Here is an 18,157-nt window from a genome sequence, read left to right on the forward strand (position 1 = left end):
AAGAGGGCATGGACAAGATGCCACTGTGTCTGACTGATCCTCAGCTGCAAGAATGGCTGCTGGGGATGTGGGAAGGAAATAGATTCAGTGGTGCTCTAGGGACCAGGTTAGCAGCCTCAGAATCAGGGCAGCACAAAGGTGACAACGCCACCTTTCCTCACTTCATAGACCCGTGCCAAACACAGCTCAGCTGGAGCAGAGGATCTGGGCCGCTGGCTTTGGTGGGATTCCTCCTCATTTCCCCCCAGTGGGAAAGGGGAATCAAATCCTTGGAGCATTAGCAGTGCAGGGTGCTGCTAGTCAGCCAGGCCAGACCGTTCCTTTGAAATCCATGTTGGTGACTCTTTAAATGTAACAGCGTAGAATAACTGATCCCAGTCTAGGTCTGTGCCCTATCGGTTCATTGTTAGTGGAGCTCAGGATTTAATTGCAGGGAGCTGGAGAGTGGCTTTGGAAAGCATGGTTGCTTGTGTCACTGCTAACTGTCTATTGTTTTCTACTTCCAGAGCCGTATGTTTTGTACCAGCCCCGCAGACGATGTCCCTGCACTGACATTGCCCTGAAGACTCCTGCAGCAGCGTTAGAAGGATTCCCCCGTTGATTATAATTATTTCAGTTTTTGGTGGTTGGTTGTTTAGTTGCTGCGGCGAGTGGGGTTTGGTTTTTTGGTTTGGTTCTGGTTTTTTTAACACCATGTCTAATTCGGGCGCCCCTCAAGACGCTGATAACAAGCCCAACACATTGGACAGAAATAACCAAGAGGACTCGCAACCCCCCATCAACTCCGAGAGGAGGAACAAAAGTGGGATCATAAGTGAACCTTTGAACAAAAGTCTTAAGAAATCGCGTCCGCTCTCCCACTACTCCACCTTCAGCAGCAGCAGCTTGGTAAGCGAACATTCAGAGAAAGGAACCTCCTTAGCTAATGGCAATGAAGCAATTGTGGATAAAAGTCACTCTACCTCAAAGCACAAAAACATCTCTAGTATGCTGAGCAAATCAGACAGGGCGTCAGAAATCTCATCAGAAGGACAGATCAGCCTACAACAGTTTGCTCAGTCTACAGATATGCTCAAAAGAGTGGTACAGGAGCACATTCCTTTACCAAATGACCACGGGACTGGTATCTCTGATATGGAAGCGGTCTCAGCTGCAGAGACAATGAACAGCCCATCTGATTTTCCTTACCTGGGGGCTTTTCCCATAAACCCAGGCCTTTTCATTATGACCCCTGCTGGCGTGTTTCTGGCAGAGAGCGCGCTCCATATGGCTGGCTTGGCAGAGTACCCAATGCAGAATGAATTGGCATCTGCCATCAATTCTGGGAAAAAGAAACGGAAAAGATGTGGCATGTGCCCTCCGTGCCGAAGACGGATAAACTGCGAGCAGTGCAGCAGTTGTAGGAATCGCAAAACTGGCCACCAGATTTGCAAATTCCGAAAATGTGAGGAACTCAAAAAGAAGCCGTCTGCAGCGCTGGAGGTAACTGGCTGTAGTCCGACATCCTAACCTTTCTCTTGGTCTGCTGTCCTTTGGATGTTGATAGAGATGATAAAACCCCGGGGCTTTTTTCTTCTTCCTAACAATTCCTACCTTTAGCATCACACACAAATTGTCAGCAATCCCCTCATGCTGATCGACTGAATTCTGATTAGTAATTAGCAGTAATATCACCTGAAATAGGTCTTGCCATGATGATTACAACCCTCTGTAGATTTGTATCCTTTCTGTTGACTCCTGTAGGGACTTTTGAGTTTTATAACAGGGGGAGCGTCTCACTATTGTACCTGCCAGCTAGCTAGCCATTACTCAGTACAATTCCTGAGCCAATAAGTGAATCATGGGATAAGGGCCTGATCTGAAGCCTTTTGAAGTCAGTGGTAATCCTTCTGTGGACAGCAATGGGTTTTGGATCAGGCCCTAAATTCCTGGCTTTTCAGGGCAGGTCTCAAGGCAGTTACCTGCCATTATCAATCCGTTAAACCTGTTTTTCCAAACTAGTGTTCCACTGTAGTAATTAGTTTGCCCCTTGTTCTGAAAGGGAAGAAACAGGCTGTGGTTAATTCCTGTGAAAATGATTGCGCTATGTGCAAATTGTTAGGGGATGAGTTCTTGAAAGTTGGTGTAATCAGATGGGGAATGGCCACTTTGTTTGGGAAGCATGTCCAGTGCTGAGACAACCTAAGCTTACTTAGGGCTATATTCTGAGCTTGGTGGCACCAATCTGAATCCATTGAAGAAAGAGGAGTTACTCCAGATATACACTGGTGTAACTGGGAATGGAATCTGGCCCCTGATCTTTTCTTTTTTTATGTCTGGACTGTGGGCTAGGTCTGATAGGCTTCCTCAGTGTCCATTACTGGAGCGTGCAGGGTGACTCCTGGGAGCTGCTGCAAGCCAGCAGAATCCAGTGAGAATCCAGGGTGTGCTGCTCCTTTCAGGATTGGGTCCTTAATCTTTATTGGGCAAACGCTCTTTAAGATCACTGGGAGTTTAGTCTGAGTAAGGACTGCAGGATTTGGTGTTAAAAAAGAGCTGCCCCAACATATCCTTCTGGCTTGTGAAGCTGATTCCTGACTGAGTGCTAGTGCAGGGCAGATGGGTTATTAATCTGGAGCCCATATACAAGGCAGCGTGGACTGACTTATCAGACGTGCCTGAAATTCAACCAGAGCCTTGTGGAGCAAGGTCAGAACTCAGTTGTTCCTAGTAAACTTCAACTGAATTTATGTGAAAAGTTGGGTGTGAGTTAGGAGCATACAGTGCCTCTGGGCATGTTTCATACATGAGATGACAATGAACTACCGTGCTTTATTATTAACGCCAACATATATGCATCTATTCACTACTTTTTCCATCCCTTAAATGAGGAAAGGTCAGTAAAATTAGGGCTTGGGGGAATCCCTGGCATGGGCATTTTGTATCATCAGGTACTCTTCCCATATCTCTGTATTTTGGCTTTTTAAAATAAAATCTCCTAACCATGGGTGACCAGGACTTCTGATGTTCAACTGTGGAAGCACAGTTCACCCAGGGTCCAGTTTCTCGCTTGAATTTGAAATCCCAGAAGACCTGTTCTTTGGAAATGTTCTGTTGACCAGAGATGTTTTCTGATTCTCTTGTGTTAGTTTTGTTTCGGTAGGGATGTGTGTAGCGCTTTATAAAGCCCTAGCACAAAAGTGATGTAGGTAGCAACAGAAGCAATCCCTTGCATGTCAAAGATACAACCTTGACCTGGAAGAGCTGTGCGGATACGAGAGAACTGAATCTCCCCTCTGGTTCTTGAGCAGAAATGGGTAAAGCATGAGTGAGTGTTCTGTGCTCTGTAAATTCCATTTAATTCACGGTTGATTTTTGGTAGCTTGACCACCGCTCAGGGCTGTGTGCCTTCCTCCTGCTGCTGAAGATTGCTCCTGTGAAGCCAACAAAGGTTAAAGACACCTCAGCTTCAGCTGAGGCAGCAAGGTGTTGTACCAGGTTGCAAGGATATTATGCAACCTCTAACGTCTTCTGAAGGAGAAAACTTACTGTTTTCTTAGCCACGTTCTAAGTTTTCAATTAGCATCAGATCTGAATGAATAGTGAAGGGGAAAAAAATCTATTTGGACGGTGGGGGTGGGAGAGGACCGGTGTCTTTCAAAAACCGCTGTATTGCTAAATTATATTCTTGTTCTAATTTGCTGAGTCAGTGATCTGGAAAAAGGGAGAGGGGGGGAAAAAAGTTCATCTCTTCTGAAGAGTCCTAAAGCAGGTCAATTGATTCCACAGCCTGCATTAGGTTGAAGAGGGTTTTCTTCCTGCAATATGAGTTATATGGAAGTTAAATTGCATGGGGAGCCCTTCAAACGCTCACCCGTTTGATTTGTTTCCTGTTCTACGGCTGACTGGGAAATCAGAGTCACTGGAATCGGGCTTTTAATTTATGATTTGGGGCCTCCGAGTGGACGAGTCACTTTCTTTTCCGAGTGAATTTGGAATAACGCCTAGATGTAGGACAGGTGACTCAACAGGAATTCCAGATGTGATTAGATGCGTAGGCAGAAATGGATTGATAGCTGTTATTGGCTCTAAAGTTTCAGGTAAGAGTCCATCCTTTGGAGAACTAAGGAACTTACAGTCACCAAAATAGGGCAAAACCTCACATGCTGTAGGTACATTTATGGCCACTCTTTCCATGATGTCGCCCCAGAAACTGCATTCTCATTCATGCTGCTCACCTAGTTTGCAGTCCATGTGCGTAGGTAGGTGAAGACAGGGTGGCAGACTGTGAGCTGCCTGCCAGTGAGAGATGCAGTTCTCATGCTCTTTGAGGCGATCCAGTGCATTCTTCCACTCGGTGGAGCCTGGTGGAGCACTACAGAACTCAGCCTCTTCTGAAACTTTCATTATTTGTCTCTTTCCTGATGAAAATATCCTCCTCTTAGACTTTGTCATCTCCATAAAGTCAGACAAATTTAGGAAGTCACCTGTGTTTCGGCACAATTTATTTGGTGATTACACCTTCACCAACTTCACCTGTTACCATTGGCCAAAGCACTGCAACAAATTCAGGCAATATCACTGTGTCCTGCTCAGTTTCTTGGTTTGGTAGCACCCCCTGGAGGTAGTCATGACTCCTGTTTTAAGAGCAGAGGCATTGCTGATGGTCTCTGTGCCCCAACAGCTGTTTCTCCATTGCTGGTGATGGCTAGACAAGGATGTGTTGTCCCAATGTTATTTTTGTGTGTCCTGATGTTATTCTTCAAAAATCTCTCAAAAACCACACTTCCTCCCTTTATGAGCTGGCTGGGCAAACGCTGGAGAACAATATTCACATATACTCATTTGAACAAACTCTGTGAATCCAGTTCAATGGCATCCATAACATTCTGTATTAATTTTTGGTGACCTTTGGGCACCTCTACCTTGTACAAGAATGTGTGTGGAAGTTTCAGGTCTCTTGTGAATACAAGTGCAAATATGTGGCCATCTTGAAATCTCTTTCAGTCACCTCTCCTGTTATACAAAAGGTTCTGTTATCCAATCAGGGAACAGAAACAAGACCATGTGACCTAGATGACCATTCGCACACGCCAATGGGCAAATAGAAAGAGGGAGTGAAGGGTTAGAGATCAGCTCATTGCCTAGGATATGTTCGTTTGCAGTGGTGTTCACACAGCTCTGAATAACAATGAGTCGTAAAAAACCTCCAGTTCAATGCCTGGTGCACACAGGTCTGATTCACTGAGACCTGAAGTGAGTTGGGCTCTGCCCAGGCACTGGCTTGCTCAACAGATGAGTCTAAGCACTTACGTGACTCATTCATCATCTTCCTTCTCTATACAGAGCCCCATCCTGAGCAGGGTTGAGTAAGTACTTAGCACACACAACTACCGCGGGGAGTCAGGGTTGCTTGACACCTCTCCGGATTGGGTCTCTTATAACCTTTCCAGACTCATCTTTGACCTGATTTTTTTGATCTTTCTAGCACCCGTATTCCTCCAAAGCAAGCCCTGAATCGGCCTTTCAGATCGGCACACCTGAACCCCGGTTCAGTATTATCAGCTGAGCTGCTCCAAATGTTATGTTCTGCAGAGCAGGCTGAATGCTGGAAGTGAGGGAGGCCCCTGGGATCTTCGTACTTTAGGCACCTCTCCTGCCTGTGTAGAAACCTGGGCCTGCTGTGCACTGGGAGTGTGTCCATGTACCATGGGTCAGCGTGGCTGAGCACTGCCAAGCTTCACTTCATTTCAGGCAAGCAGCCCCTCAGTGCAGAGCCCTTAGGAACAAGGCAACGCAGGGCATGGGAAGAAAGCTATGTTTAAAGGCATATCCTCACTAAGAGACACGACCTCCTTGACTCCATGCCATCTGTGGCCCCTGTGACTCCTCTTGATTGCACTTGTGTCCCCAGCAGCATAAGGCCTGTGTGGGGTGTCAGTGAAAGTTAGTCCCTTGGGAGGGAGGCGGGGGGGGGGGGGTCCATGCACCTCCTGAGCTATCTGTAGAGCTGGCTTTTGGGATCCTGGTGAACTCATGGCCCAGGGCTTCAGAACCACATTGGTCCCCAGTTTTATGAGGGGACCTTAATTCAAAGGGGTCACCAACTGTCTGGATGTGCTGGTGGGGGCTGTGCTAGCTCTGCCGAACAGAGAGCAGCATGTCCAAACGCAGGGAAAGACCTGCCATGCCCCTTTTGCCTGGCCACCAAGTGGTGGGATGGAGGGCAGTAGCCATCCCTAGTCATAGGAAGAGAGAGTAGGTAGAGGAAAGTGTTTGGGAAAGGAGGGAAGAAAGACAGAGACTAACATCCTGGAGAGCCCCCAGATCCTAACGCCAGGATTGGCTGTCTGCTGCTTTTTGTAAACCCAGCCGTGCAGCAATTCTGGGCTGCTGAGCACGAGGCCTGGGTTTGATCCTATGGCCTTGTCTCTTGCCCTCTTGGCTAGTAGGGACTGGGAACGAGGGGGTTGCTCAACTCCTAGTGAGTGGAATAACTTCAAGCCATTTAGCACAACCCCTGCGGCTGAGGCAGAGAAGGCATTAATGGGCTCCAGTCCCCGCTAGCCTGTCCTGGTCAAGGAAGATTGCAGTGGGGTAAGGCCCTGGTGGTTGAGGTGAGGAGAGGAGACAGAAGCTTTTCCAGAAGAACTCCCAATAGCACACGAAAGGAGCATAGCTGTGGATAAAAAAATCACATTCAGTCTTTATGATGGCATAAAATAAACCCCATCTCAGCATCGTCATTACCCTCCCTCTGCACCTCAGACTGTCTGAGGGACAGGGAGCCACTAGGCCATGTCAGGTGAAGAATGAAAGGACAGGAAAGCTCATTGCAGCTGCACCCTAGCCTCCCACACATAGTGAATGAGGAACGAGGAAGCACCAGCCTCTGCGCATGGCCAGTACTTTGGGCTCTTCCCAGGCAAGGGCACCTCTCTTGGCTTAACGTGGTTGTACCATGGTTTTGTGGCCACCTCATGTGCGGTGGTAGAGTGAGCTGTCGATCACAGTGGGTGTGAGGAGCACAGTGAGCACCCAGCTCAGCTGTCTGTTGCCTAAAATAACCCCTCCCTGACTGTTCAGTGATGCTCTGCTATCAACAGCCACATCGGACCGGTCTTGGCTAACGCTTCCAAAGAGGGTTGCTGCTCATGTTGTTCAAGCCATAGCATGGGCAGGGCCATAGACAGCAGGTGCTGGACTCCTCTGATGCCATCTGAATGTAAGAACATAATATAAGAACGGCCACACTGGGTCAGACCAAGGGACCATCTAGCCCAGTGTCATGTCTTCTGACAGTGGCCACTGCTAGGTGCTTCAAAGGGAATGAACGAAAGGTCTTTTGCAAAAGATGTTTCTTCTTGAACTCCCGGCTGGGGCCCAGGGCTAGCCCTGCTCCCAAGGCAGCTCTCGCTCCTGGCACTGCTGACCAGATATGTCGCTAGCACAAAAGCATCTTTTCCCGATTGCCCTTTTGCCTCCTCCAGTGATTTGATTGCAAATTGCAGAAATTGTTGAGGAACAATGATTGTGCCGTGGTGCTTGCTCAGCCCCCAGATAAATTTGCCCAGGAAATCAGATGTGTGCTTTGCATAGGCAGGACTGACTTATCGTCTTGTGAGCAAGCCAAAGCAGCTTGCTGTGGGCCCAACCCTGCATGGTGCTGCACACCTTCCCTTCCCATTGACCGAGACCTCTCTCTGTTTTACGCAGCCCCCATGTGGGTGGGCCTGCTTCTGAAAACACTGTAGTCGTCATCACTGTCTATGCCATAGATAGATCCCACCAATCCAACATGCAGATAGGCACAGCACATCTACACAGCAGCATCAGGCACATGTTAACTGGGTTGGCCTGAGCACAGCCTACCATGTTATCCAGCCAAGGTTGCACCAGTGGATTGTGGGACAATCTGGGCAGCTATTTCATAGGTCCTCAGCTGCTAGGGCCAGAGCAGGGCATTGTGGGGGGTTTCAACTGGGATCCCCTTGGACCTAGGGAAGTGGGACTCGCTAACTGTTTGTGGGCACAGCAGAGGAACCACTCTAGGTCCCAGGTAGTGCCTGGCAGTCGTGCTACTGCCCTTCTTGTGAGCATGGTCAGAACGCAGCACACCCCCATGGCTAGGCTCTCACCACTGTGTGAGCGGACACACACCATCATGAGTCATCTTACGGCCAGAGTGCAAACTCACAGAACATCTGTGGTTCTGATAGGCCCCTCACAGCTTCCGTACTTCCTGGGTTCAGCCGTCAGCGGGCCTCTACTCTGCCTCAGCAGTACCATTGCCTTGCGCTCTGGCAGGTCATATTTCTGTCCTGTATTGTGCAGCCATTTGAGTGTTTGCATTTGGATGGAGCTTGAGAAGACGAGAACCCCCATCCCCAAAGCGGGGTGAGTTGTGGCTAGAGGAAAATGCTTAGTCCTTCCTCTCGAGGCAACTTTGAAAATCCCTGGTGGCACCTGAGCCTCAAGTTGGCAGTTGTCCAGGCTCTAGGACATAAATCCAGTCCCTGAAGGGCCCCTGCGCGCCTGTGCCTGGGCAGATCCTTCAGTTCTGGTTTGTCTATCCTTGTATGACAGGGAAGAAGGTGCTGCTGAGCTGGCCTCTGGCAGAGTCCAGATTTCCTCCTGAGGCTGGCAAGGGGGGAGCCAAACCCCGAGCTCCACATCTACAGAGGACATAAAACAACCCAAAGTGACTTTGCCCATACAAACACTTGACCGCACAAGTGTTTGGGCTGAAAAGTGTGTGAGTTTTGCACACACCAGAAGTTAGTGGCACAAAAATGGACACTGTGCTGGGGCCCCTATGAACATGCAGCCCTGAGTGCCTGCAGCTTCCACGCCGGGACGGCTCATCATCAGCGTATGCTTTGGCATTCCCCGTCGTGCTGACTTGCTGCTGCCATAAGTGGTCTTCCACCAAGTCCTGGGCAAAGGACACTGGCTCTCAAGAGACTGCGCCAGCCTCTTCCCTGAGCCTCCTCCATCAGTTTGCCTTTTTGTGCTGTACTGTTGAAGTGCTTTTCTTAGGGTATGGCTACACTTGCACTTCAAAGCACTGCCGCGGCAGCGCATTGAAGCACGTACTCCACATCCTCTACGGGTGTAGCTTGCAGCGCTGGGAGCTGCGGTCCTAGCGCTGCGGCACTGTTTACACTGAGGCTTTACAGCGCTGTATCTTGCAGCTCTCAGGGGGGTGTTTTTTCACACCCCTGAGCGCGAAAGTTGCAGCGCTGTGAAGTGCCAGTGTAGCCATGGCCTCAGCATCCATCTCCTCTAGCAGGAGATTAGTGGAGTCAGGGAAGCGTGCATGGACAGGCAGCTACCTGATTGAGGGTTTATGGCAACATAGGAATTGCCCTGCTGGATAAGTCTATTGGTCCATCTAATCCAATATGCAGCCCCTGGCAATAGTTCCTATCTGATGCTTCAGAGGAAGGGGGGAAAACCCAGCTGCTGCCTCTGGGGACAACCCACTTAGATCTGATCAGGAACCAGTGGTTCCTAACACCTATCCCGCTTCTTCCTTGCCTGCAGGGATGGAAGAAGCACTCGCGCCATGTCAGGATGGCCATAGGGTATTTTGTGGTACGTCAGGCCCCGGCAGGTTTCTAATAAACCGTTCTCTGGAAAAATACCACAGCTTCCTCCTGGGCAGAAAAAGAGGGTGCAGGAGTGGAGGGAGGGGGGCTATCTGTAGGGCAGGTCATTCTCCCCCCCCCACACACTTTGTCAAGCCTTGCCAGAGGCTGAATATGTTTGTGCCAGTGAACCAGTTTGGGGTGAAGATGGTTGTTCCTCACTAGCCCACCCTGTCCTCGTCCACTTGGGTGCTGCTGCAGCACTTCATAGTTGTCCTGGGGGAACCTGCTGTTCCCCATCAGTAGCCTCAGCCAGCTTGGCTATGCAGGAACTGAAGGAGAGGGATTTAACTGGTACATTTGGCTCCTGCATTACATCTCCACCAGCTAAGAATTCCTGCGCTGCCCCTGGGGAGTTCTACGTGCTAGCAAGTTTCATCTGGCATTGGTAAGTTTCCTGTCTTGCTGTCTTTATACCAGGCAGTGCCTAGCATAAGCCTCTTGAGTAGGAGATCTCCCTCAGTATCCAGGCTGGAAGACTTGTAATCCTGGTGAACACTCCTCTGTCTTGCTGTGTGTCATTCACCAGTGGGTCCTCAGGACAATGTGAGCTTTTAAAAGCTTTCATAGTTCAGTTCCTTTAGCTAATGCTGTCTCCCTGATGGTCTCTTCTTTAAAAGGTGCAACTCAAAACTGGTCTCCTCTGATGTGTGCTAGTTCTCCCCATGCGCTGTGATGTGGTAGGATCTCAGAAGGGTCAAACTAGGTCTGAACTTGGAAGCAAAACCCAAGGATCAGCAGGTGAAGTTCAGGATACCCCATGTGCAGCGCTCTTCCCTCAGTGTTGCTAGTGCTGGCATTCAGAGGTGATGTAAACCAGAGGACTTGACCATTTGTGGCTGCTTAAAGATCCCATGGTGCATTCTGCAAGAACCAGGGTATTGGCCCCAGTGTCCTAGGTCAGATAATTAATTTCTGCCAGCTCACAAGCCTTTTGCAGTTTGAAATTAATAAGAACATAAGAACAGCCATACTGTGTCAGCCTAGTGGTCCCTCTAGCCCAGTATCCTGTCTTCCGACAGCAGCCAGTGCCAGGTTCCCCAGAGGGAATAAACGGGAACAGGCAATCATCAAGTGATCCATCCCCTGTCTTCCACTCCCTCCTTCTGGCAGTCAGAGGCTAGGGATGCTCAGAGCATGGGGTTGCCTCCCCCACCATCTTGGCTAGTAGCCATTGATGGAACTATCTCCTGGATTTTTCTAATTATTTTTTAATCCCAGTTATAGTTTTGGTCTTCATAACATCCCCTGGCAAGGAGTTCCACAGGTTGACTGTGTGCGGTGTGAAGACATTCCTCCTCTTTCCCATCAAACCCCGTACTAAGTACTGGAACGGTGCTATAGACGAGCTGCATTTCCCGGACGCTACATAAATGCAAGAGACTGCTGTGTAAAGCTGAGCTCTTGCTAGTTTGTCCTTTTAAGTGATGGGGTTTAATAAAGGTCGTGTGGTTCAGAGAGTAAGGTCTCTGACTGGCAGACGACATAGTTCTAGTCTTTACTCTGTTCCTTATCTTGGGCAAGTCCCAGCTTTCTCTGTGCCACCATCTCTCCATCTGTAACATGGGTGACAATGTTTGTGAGCTTTTTGGTAAAACGTGTTACCATTGAACAGCAAACACTAGGTATTATCATTTAAATGTGGAGGCATGAGCCATGATTCAATGCGCGTGTTGTTTGACTGGTGCCCAGAAAGGCCCATTTGCATTGCTCATTTTTGCCATCGTAGTCTCTGTCCCTCGTTTTCTAATTTGCTGATTTCCCAAAGTGCTCCAGCCTAGCCTGTTTTTGAATGGCCTGAAATGAAGGGGAGGTTTGGGGCAGGCTCAGCAATCAGCATGAGGCTAGGGTAGCTTTGTAAAGGAAAGTTACCTTGCCGTGCCAGCTGCACTGGGAAGGCTGGCCTGCCTTTTCTGTATCCGACTGAGTGGAAGCCGGACATTGTAATCTACATCAGACACAGGGGAAGTAGGAGCTTGTTCCATTGTGTCTGGAACAGTAAGTGGACGGCTGGAACAATCACAGAGCTGTTTTTCCAGATGCCCTTTCGGAGCAAGCAGTCTCTGTAGCTCCTTCCCTCCCCCCGGTCCGTTGAGTGAAACCCTTCTAAGATGAGCCCTCGTGGGTGGAGGAGATATCCTTTTCCCAGGCAGGCACGCTTCCTTTCTTCATATTAAAAACTGATGTTGCAGTGCCAGGTCAGGCAGTTCTCAGGCACAGTGAGTTTGTTGGGTCTCAGCTTGGTGCCGAGTGGTCCTTTTATCCATATCACAACCCTAACCTTGTGGCATCGCCCAGCAGGAAACGAGGGTTGAGGTGCAACCTGCACTGAAAGCCAAATAATAACCGTTCTGCCTCTGGTTGAAAACAAACCTCCCTTTCTGTCACTGAAGATGTGGGTGTGGTAGCTGGGCAGAGATGTTGAGAGTGACTGCCAGTGAAATGCTGTTCATTTGAAACGAGAACGCTAATTAGTAGATGTCACCAGAATCTCACTTTGTAAGGAACTGTTTAAAAGATGCAGCAGAAATGCGGGGTTTGGAAAACATGATCCCAAGGTATTAGCTTCAGTTACTAGCCCAGCTGATTGTTATGAATCTGTGTGCAGATGTGACGGAGCAGACTTAGGCCAACTCTTTCTTTTCCTGCCTTTGAAATGCATAATTTTTTTATTAAAGCGCCTACAGGCTGAGTCTGCACTAGGGGATTTCCCTGTAGTGGAGGACGGCAGCAGCTGACCACAGCTTCGCTGAGAGCGCAGGCATGACCCGTGCTCCAGAAACAGGCTGAACGTGGCTCTGAGCAGGACTGGCAGTGCCTGCTGCGTTTCCCAGGCTAGCGGAGGCTAAGGAGAACTTTGCACAAGATGCTCTTGTAAAGAACAGAGGGCCTCTGGGCCAGCATGCTCACCAGTTACTAATGTGCAAACACAAGCCCAAATTCTGAGGTGTGCTGAGCCTTTCTCAGTAGGCCCAATCCTGAAGCCCTCACTTCTTGCACACTCAAGCAGATGTCTCCCTGAAGTGAATGAGAGTGTGCCTGAGCGAGGCTGGATCCTGTTCCTTGGGGACCAAATTTTCAAAGCTGGGAGGCCTAAAGTTAGGCTTCTTAGAGCCATATTCAGGACTATCTAGGGACAACCTGTTTTTCAGAGGAGCTGAGCACTTGCAGCCCCCATTGATTTCAATAGGATTTGATGGGTGCTCAGCGCCTTTGGGAATCTTGTCATTTGGATTTAGGAGCTTGACCTGGGGCAGCTGGGTTTCAAAATTTTGGCTCAGGATTTGGCCCACTGGTTGTCAGGGGTGGTGAGCTCCATTCCAGATCGTGCCTCGGGGCTGCAGGGTACGTCAGGCAGCCTCCAGCCTTCCAGGACAGTGGGAGGGACTTACTGAGCGAAGGCAGAGCTCCCTGCACCCTGGTACAGTGTAGCACTCTGGGCTCCTGAGCAGTTGCTGGCTCCCTTTGTGCCCTAATCAGCAGGCAGACAATGGGATGGTTGAGGGAGAAGTGACTAGCCTGAAACAGGAAGAATTGTGCATTGTGTTCCAAAGGGGGGAGTGGGTTGATCCCCTACATTAAGCTATTCCCTCTCTCCTTGCATTACAAAGCAGATATGTTGTCTCCCATCCAATACAGATTTTCCTCTTTTGTGTGGACTTTTCTTTCTCTTTTTTCCCCCCACCAAAGGCTGCAACTGCTAAAAGGCGTAAGTCTCCCCCGCAGGACAAGTCCAGCTGTGTAGTAACAGAACCCCAAAGACACTGAAATGTGAGTGCCAAACGTGCCCCAGCAGGGAGGGCAGTGCACTCCAGACAAAATTTGCATGTTGTCATATGTTGCTTTTACTTAGCTGCCTGTAATCAACTTACCCAGTTGATTGTATTAGCGTTACTGCCAGCTAATACCTCTTTGACAAGGTCCTTAGTATAAACATGGTGCTTCTTGGGGACCCCCTCCCCTGCCTAACAACCTGTACGCTGGGCCAGATTTTACAAACCCATCCTCATTTGGGCTTAAGCGGGACCTTGGGCTGGGATTTCATCCTTGAGGAGTAATGGGACTGATTTCACGAGGAAAGATTTCTGTTACCGGCCCAAGGGCTGTGTGCAGAGCAGATGTATTTAGTAGCAGTTGTGTTTCCCACATGCACCTGACTCTTAACGTGTCCCTGTTTTCTTTTCTCTTTCTTTCCAGAAGGTGATGCTTCCTACAGGAGCTGCCTTCAGATGGTTTCAGTAGGAATGAGAATTCCAAAGCTCTGTCATCCAAGTGCAATGTCACTGCTTGCTTGTGTTGTCTCAGGCAAGGAATTTTTTGGCTGAAATGAATGGATGCACCTGTGTCTCTTTAGAACCAAAAATATTTTCTCGCAGATTTCATTCCTGTTTTTATATATATATATTTTTTGCGTTTGTTTTAACATCTTCAAGTCCTAGTAAAACATTTAACTGCTTTTCAAATAATAATGAAAAAATGGATCTGTAAAGTACCAAGACTTAATAGACAGAGTATGGACAATCAGTTTCTTTTTGTGTTTTGGTGTTGATGTTGTTTATGTGTGGAAGATGCAGTTCTTGTGTAGAGAATGTAAATTTACAGTAACCTTTTAAAATCTAGTTACTAATAAGCACTACTGTAATTTAGCACAGTTGTTTAATTACACCCTCATTTATACTTTTTATTTGATTATTTCCCATCATAAAATAGAGTGGATAGTTTCTAGAATGCCTCAACTTCATGTTTATAAATGCGAATATGTTTAAAACGATGTAGTATCCCTTTTCCTAACCATTCACATGTGTAAGTTTAACCAGCAAGAAGCTTGGTATTAAAGATGAAAGAAAAATTGCTGCAAAATGAGCAGTCTTGGAAAAAAATCATTGTTAGTTTATTAATATCGAACAAGAAATACTGCATACAGGGGAAACAAGATCCTAATTGCAATGGTTTACTTATAGAAATCATTTTTATAAACTTACTGAAGTTAAAAGAAAAATTTAAAAAAATTGCAGGACCTGTGCTGAAGCAGTTCTGAAAGCTAATATTTCTCTTATGTTCAAATCCCCATTTCTCCAGCTCTCTCTACATCAGTAAATTGAAATGCTGTTTGTAATGTTTTAGCGATCCAGGCTGTTTTGTGAATAAAATGAATGCATGTTTTGTGTCATGATTTACATCTCGTTTTTTTCTGTCCATTTCTGTTGCACGCAGTTGTGAAAAAAAAAACGTAAAAAAATGTCCCTTTTGAATATGTCACTTCTTGTGTCATGGCATTTTCCTAAGTTTGCCTTTCTTGGCATTCAGGGTTTGGGGTGTATTTTTTTAGTTTTTTTGTTTTGCTTTTGTTTTTTATCAGCAGATTAAAAAATAAATGAGTGAATTGTAAATGTTTGCCAGTGCAAATGGAGCAATCAATCATTTTTCCCCCTAAGGTTGCATATGTTACATTTTTAACTGGTTAGCTGAATAGCACATGTTCTGCAAAATACATACTGTGTTAAATCTGGATTTGTTACAATATACTTAGGAGTCTAAACTAAACTGTGCTAAGCTTGATCACTAGAATTTTCATTACAGGTAGCATGTGGATAACCAAACTACAGACTCCTTGGAAACTGACATAGGGTTGGTGGTGGTGGAGAGTTTGTTGGGGAATTGATGACTTGTACCAGGTGATGGAATCGGCACTACAGTCCCTTGTGTATATTGAGGCCAAATCTGATTGGAAATGATGGGTGTTGTTTTCAGAGGTATTCAGTGTTTGCCTAGAATTCGCCTCCCACTAGGTAAGCATTGGCCACAATGGGAGTAGAGATGCGTCAACACTGAGTGTGTTGACAGCCCCATCTTCATGGACATATTGTAATGTGTGACTGGTGCGTTTCTGAAAGAGGAATCAAACGAAATAAATGGTGTCCAACCCATGAGCTTTCTCGTGTTTGCCTTTGGCCCTTTCCCACCCTGCTTGGGTCTAAAGTCGTGTGAGGAGCAGGACTGCAACGCTGTTTCTTGGGTCCCTTATCACAGATCTCCAGCTTTGGCGATGGATGCTGGGGACCTGATCCAGCTCCCAGTGAAGTCAATGGGCAGGCTGTCCTTGACTCCACCAGGAGTGGAATCTGGCCAGAGCAGTATTGCGCCGATATCTTTTTTCTTCCTTCCTTCCTAACAAACAGCTGCACCAAGGTCTCTCCTCCTTACCATTACACTTTGCGAGGTCCAGACATTCACAGCTATTTGCTGCAGGAGCAGTTCCCAACCCAGCCCATCTATAAGTGCGCAGGCTTTTCCAGTGGTGCCCCAACACATTAGGGTCCCGAGCCCCTGATGCCATGGCAGGAAACACAACAGGAAGAATGCCACCACTTGTTCAATCTCACCGTATTTAATCATATGAGTCATTTGGTTAAAAGCTATCTCCCTTAGTGGGACTATTTGACCAGCTAGACCTGCCTAGAGTTTATCCATACAGTTCATGCCATTTGTTTTTGTAAAACAATGCAATAATGCCACAGATAACTGTATTTAGACTGGTTCTGTCAAGAGAAGGATAAAACGGATGCTTAGAAACAGGAACTCTTTTTTAGTGAGTAAGTTTAGATAGCTGAATGTTCAATAAAACAAATTTACTCTGCACTTCTGAAGGGGTGAGTCTGTTTTGGGGATAATTAACAAGTGTGTGCGGCTTGCAGCCTGGGTCACTCGCTAGATCACGTGGAGGATGGATGCAGTAGGAGCTAAGGACAGCCAACCTTGGGGTGCGGCCTACGCTGCTTCACCCCATGAGTAGCGCTGTGAGTCACTATGCCTCACATACCTCTCTGAGCCCTGATTCCCTCCCTGTGTCCCCGTGCTCCAGGGTGGATGGGGGCAGATACTGCAGAGGTATGGTCAGTCATGCCACAGCCTGCCCTTGGGTCAGTCATGGAGCCAAATCCTGAGCTCAGTGAGACCACTGTAAATGCAGAGGCAGTCAAGAGCATTACTCTGGATTTGCGTGCATGTGATTGATGTTGGACGCGGAGGCCCCGGGGCACTCTGCGGAGCGCCTTTTAGCCCCCAGCAGAGCTAATATTCATGGGGCACGTGTTGCTAAAACACATGTGTGGCTAGAGGTGTGCCCAGCAGTGAAGCCCTGGTGTGTGCTCGAGCTGCGCCCAGCACATTCAGCCTTGAAAGCCACATTGGGTCAGCTTCAAAGGGAGACGAGGATTGAGAGCCATGGGGGAGGGGAGGGACATGCTGCGAGTGGTTTATAGGCCTCTTTCCCTTTCCTGGTCTCCCTCCCGCGGCCCCTGTGCAAGGCAGCTGGCACAGGCCGGGCCCTGCAGATGGTGCAGCAGCAGTGTACGGATCTGGCTACCATACAGGTGTTTGATTTTTGGAGCTGCTAGCCAGCTAGCTTGCGGGGGCAGGGGAGGGGAATCAACCCACAGTTGAGCGAGTGAGTAGTCGATGCCCACTGGCATTAATTATAATGATCATTCTCTTCCCTGATGCATTCCGGGCTGGAGCCAGGGACATGGCGCATGCTTTCTGGCCTGGCTTTTTGAGCTTCTCCTCCCCCTCCCCCCACTCCCCGGCATTGGAGACCCAGGGGAAGCCATTGGCTTGGCTGCCGCTTGACAGGCACAGGTGGTAGCACCAGCTGCATGTTCTCTCGTTCTTGTTGGCTCCACCACCGCTTTCGGTCCCTGTCGCAGCACGAGGGATGGTCAGCGGGGCCCTCAGCGTGGCTCGAATAGCATCCCGGCTGCTTGGCTCCAGCTGGCGATTTCCAGAGCGTACCAGGAAGATAAATGCCTCTCCTATGCGGGAGCGCGTGTTCGGAGGTGTGCCTGCTCCTGTGTGCGCAGACATCAGGCTCCCACTGATCAGGCTGGGTTAAGAACAAGAAAGAGAAAGCCAGGAAGGGGAAAAGCCCTGGAACACTTGCAGCCTAGAGAGCTGCAGCAGGGCAGCACCTTAGTCAGGTACCTCCTGGACTGCACTGCCTCTACGGCATGTGATGGGCCATAGGTGATCCAGCCTTTCACCTCTAGTTCACATCCAGCCCTGCTGTGCTGTCTTGTCACACTCACCCTCCTGAATGTCACACACAGCTGCTGGGCCTGCCTGCACCATGGACTGGATGCCCGTTAGCCCTTGGCCATAGAGCTTGGCTGTCTTTAAGAAATCCAGGATTTGGGAGGAAGGGAACACAAGAACTTGGGGGTCACCCACTGAAATTAACAGGCAGCCAGTTTAAAATAAATAACAGGAAGTATTTCTTCACACAATGCACAGTCAACCTGTGGAACTCTTTGATAGAAGATGTTGTGAAGGCCAAGATTATGACAGGGGTAAAAAAAAGAACTTGATAAATTCATGGAGGATAGGTCCATCAATGGCTATTAGCCAGGATGGGCAGAGATGGTGTCTCTAGCCTCTGTTTGCCAGAAGCTGGGAATGGGCTACCAGGGATAGATCACTGTTCTGTTTGTTCCCTCTGAGGCACCTGGCATTGGCCACCGTTGGCAGACAGG

General features: G+C 48.4%; 1 protein-coding gene across 4 annotated transcripts in view; it reads left to right on the forward strand.

Moving 5' to 3' along the window:
* Positions 1-16,190, forward strand: part of CXXC5 (CXXC finger protein 5) — a 109,536-nt gene extending 93,346 nt beyond the window's left edge. For 3 of the 4 annotated variants that reach the window (XM_030573466.1, XM_030573465.1, XM_030573467.1), the window contains exons 2-4: positions 507-1,482; positions 13,320-13,400; positions 13,827-16,190. In XM_030573466.1, the coding sequence (XP_030429326.1) occupies positions 694-1,482; positions 13,320-13,397 (867 nt within the window). In that variant the 5' untranslated portion in view covers positions 507-693 and the 3' untranslated portion in view covers positions 13,398-13,400; positions 13,827-16,190. The remainder of the gene's footprint in view (positions 1-506; positions 1,483-13,319; positions 13,401-13,826) is intronic. The other variant, XM_030573468.1, reaches the window with a different exon arrangement.
* Positions 16,191-18,157: the final 1,967 nt, after the last annotated feature.

This window comes from Gopherus evgoodei, chromosome 8 (assembly GCF_007399415.2).
Source record: "Gopherus evgoodei ecotype Sinaloan lineage chromosome 8, rGopEvg1_v1.p, whole genome shotgun sequence".
Classification (NCBI taxonomy): domain Eukaryota; kingdom Metazoa; phylum Chordata; order Testudines; family Testudinidae; genus Gopherus; species Gopherus evgoodei.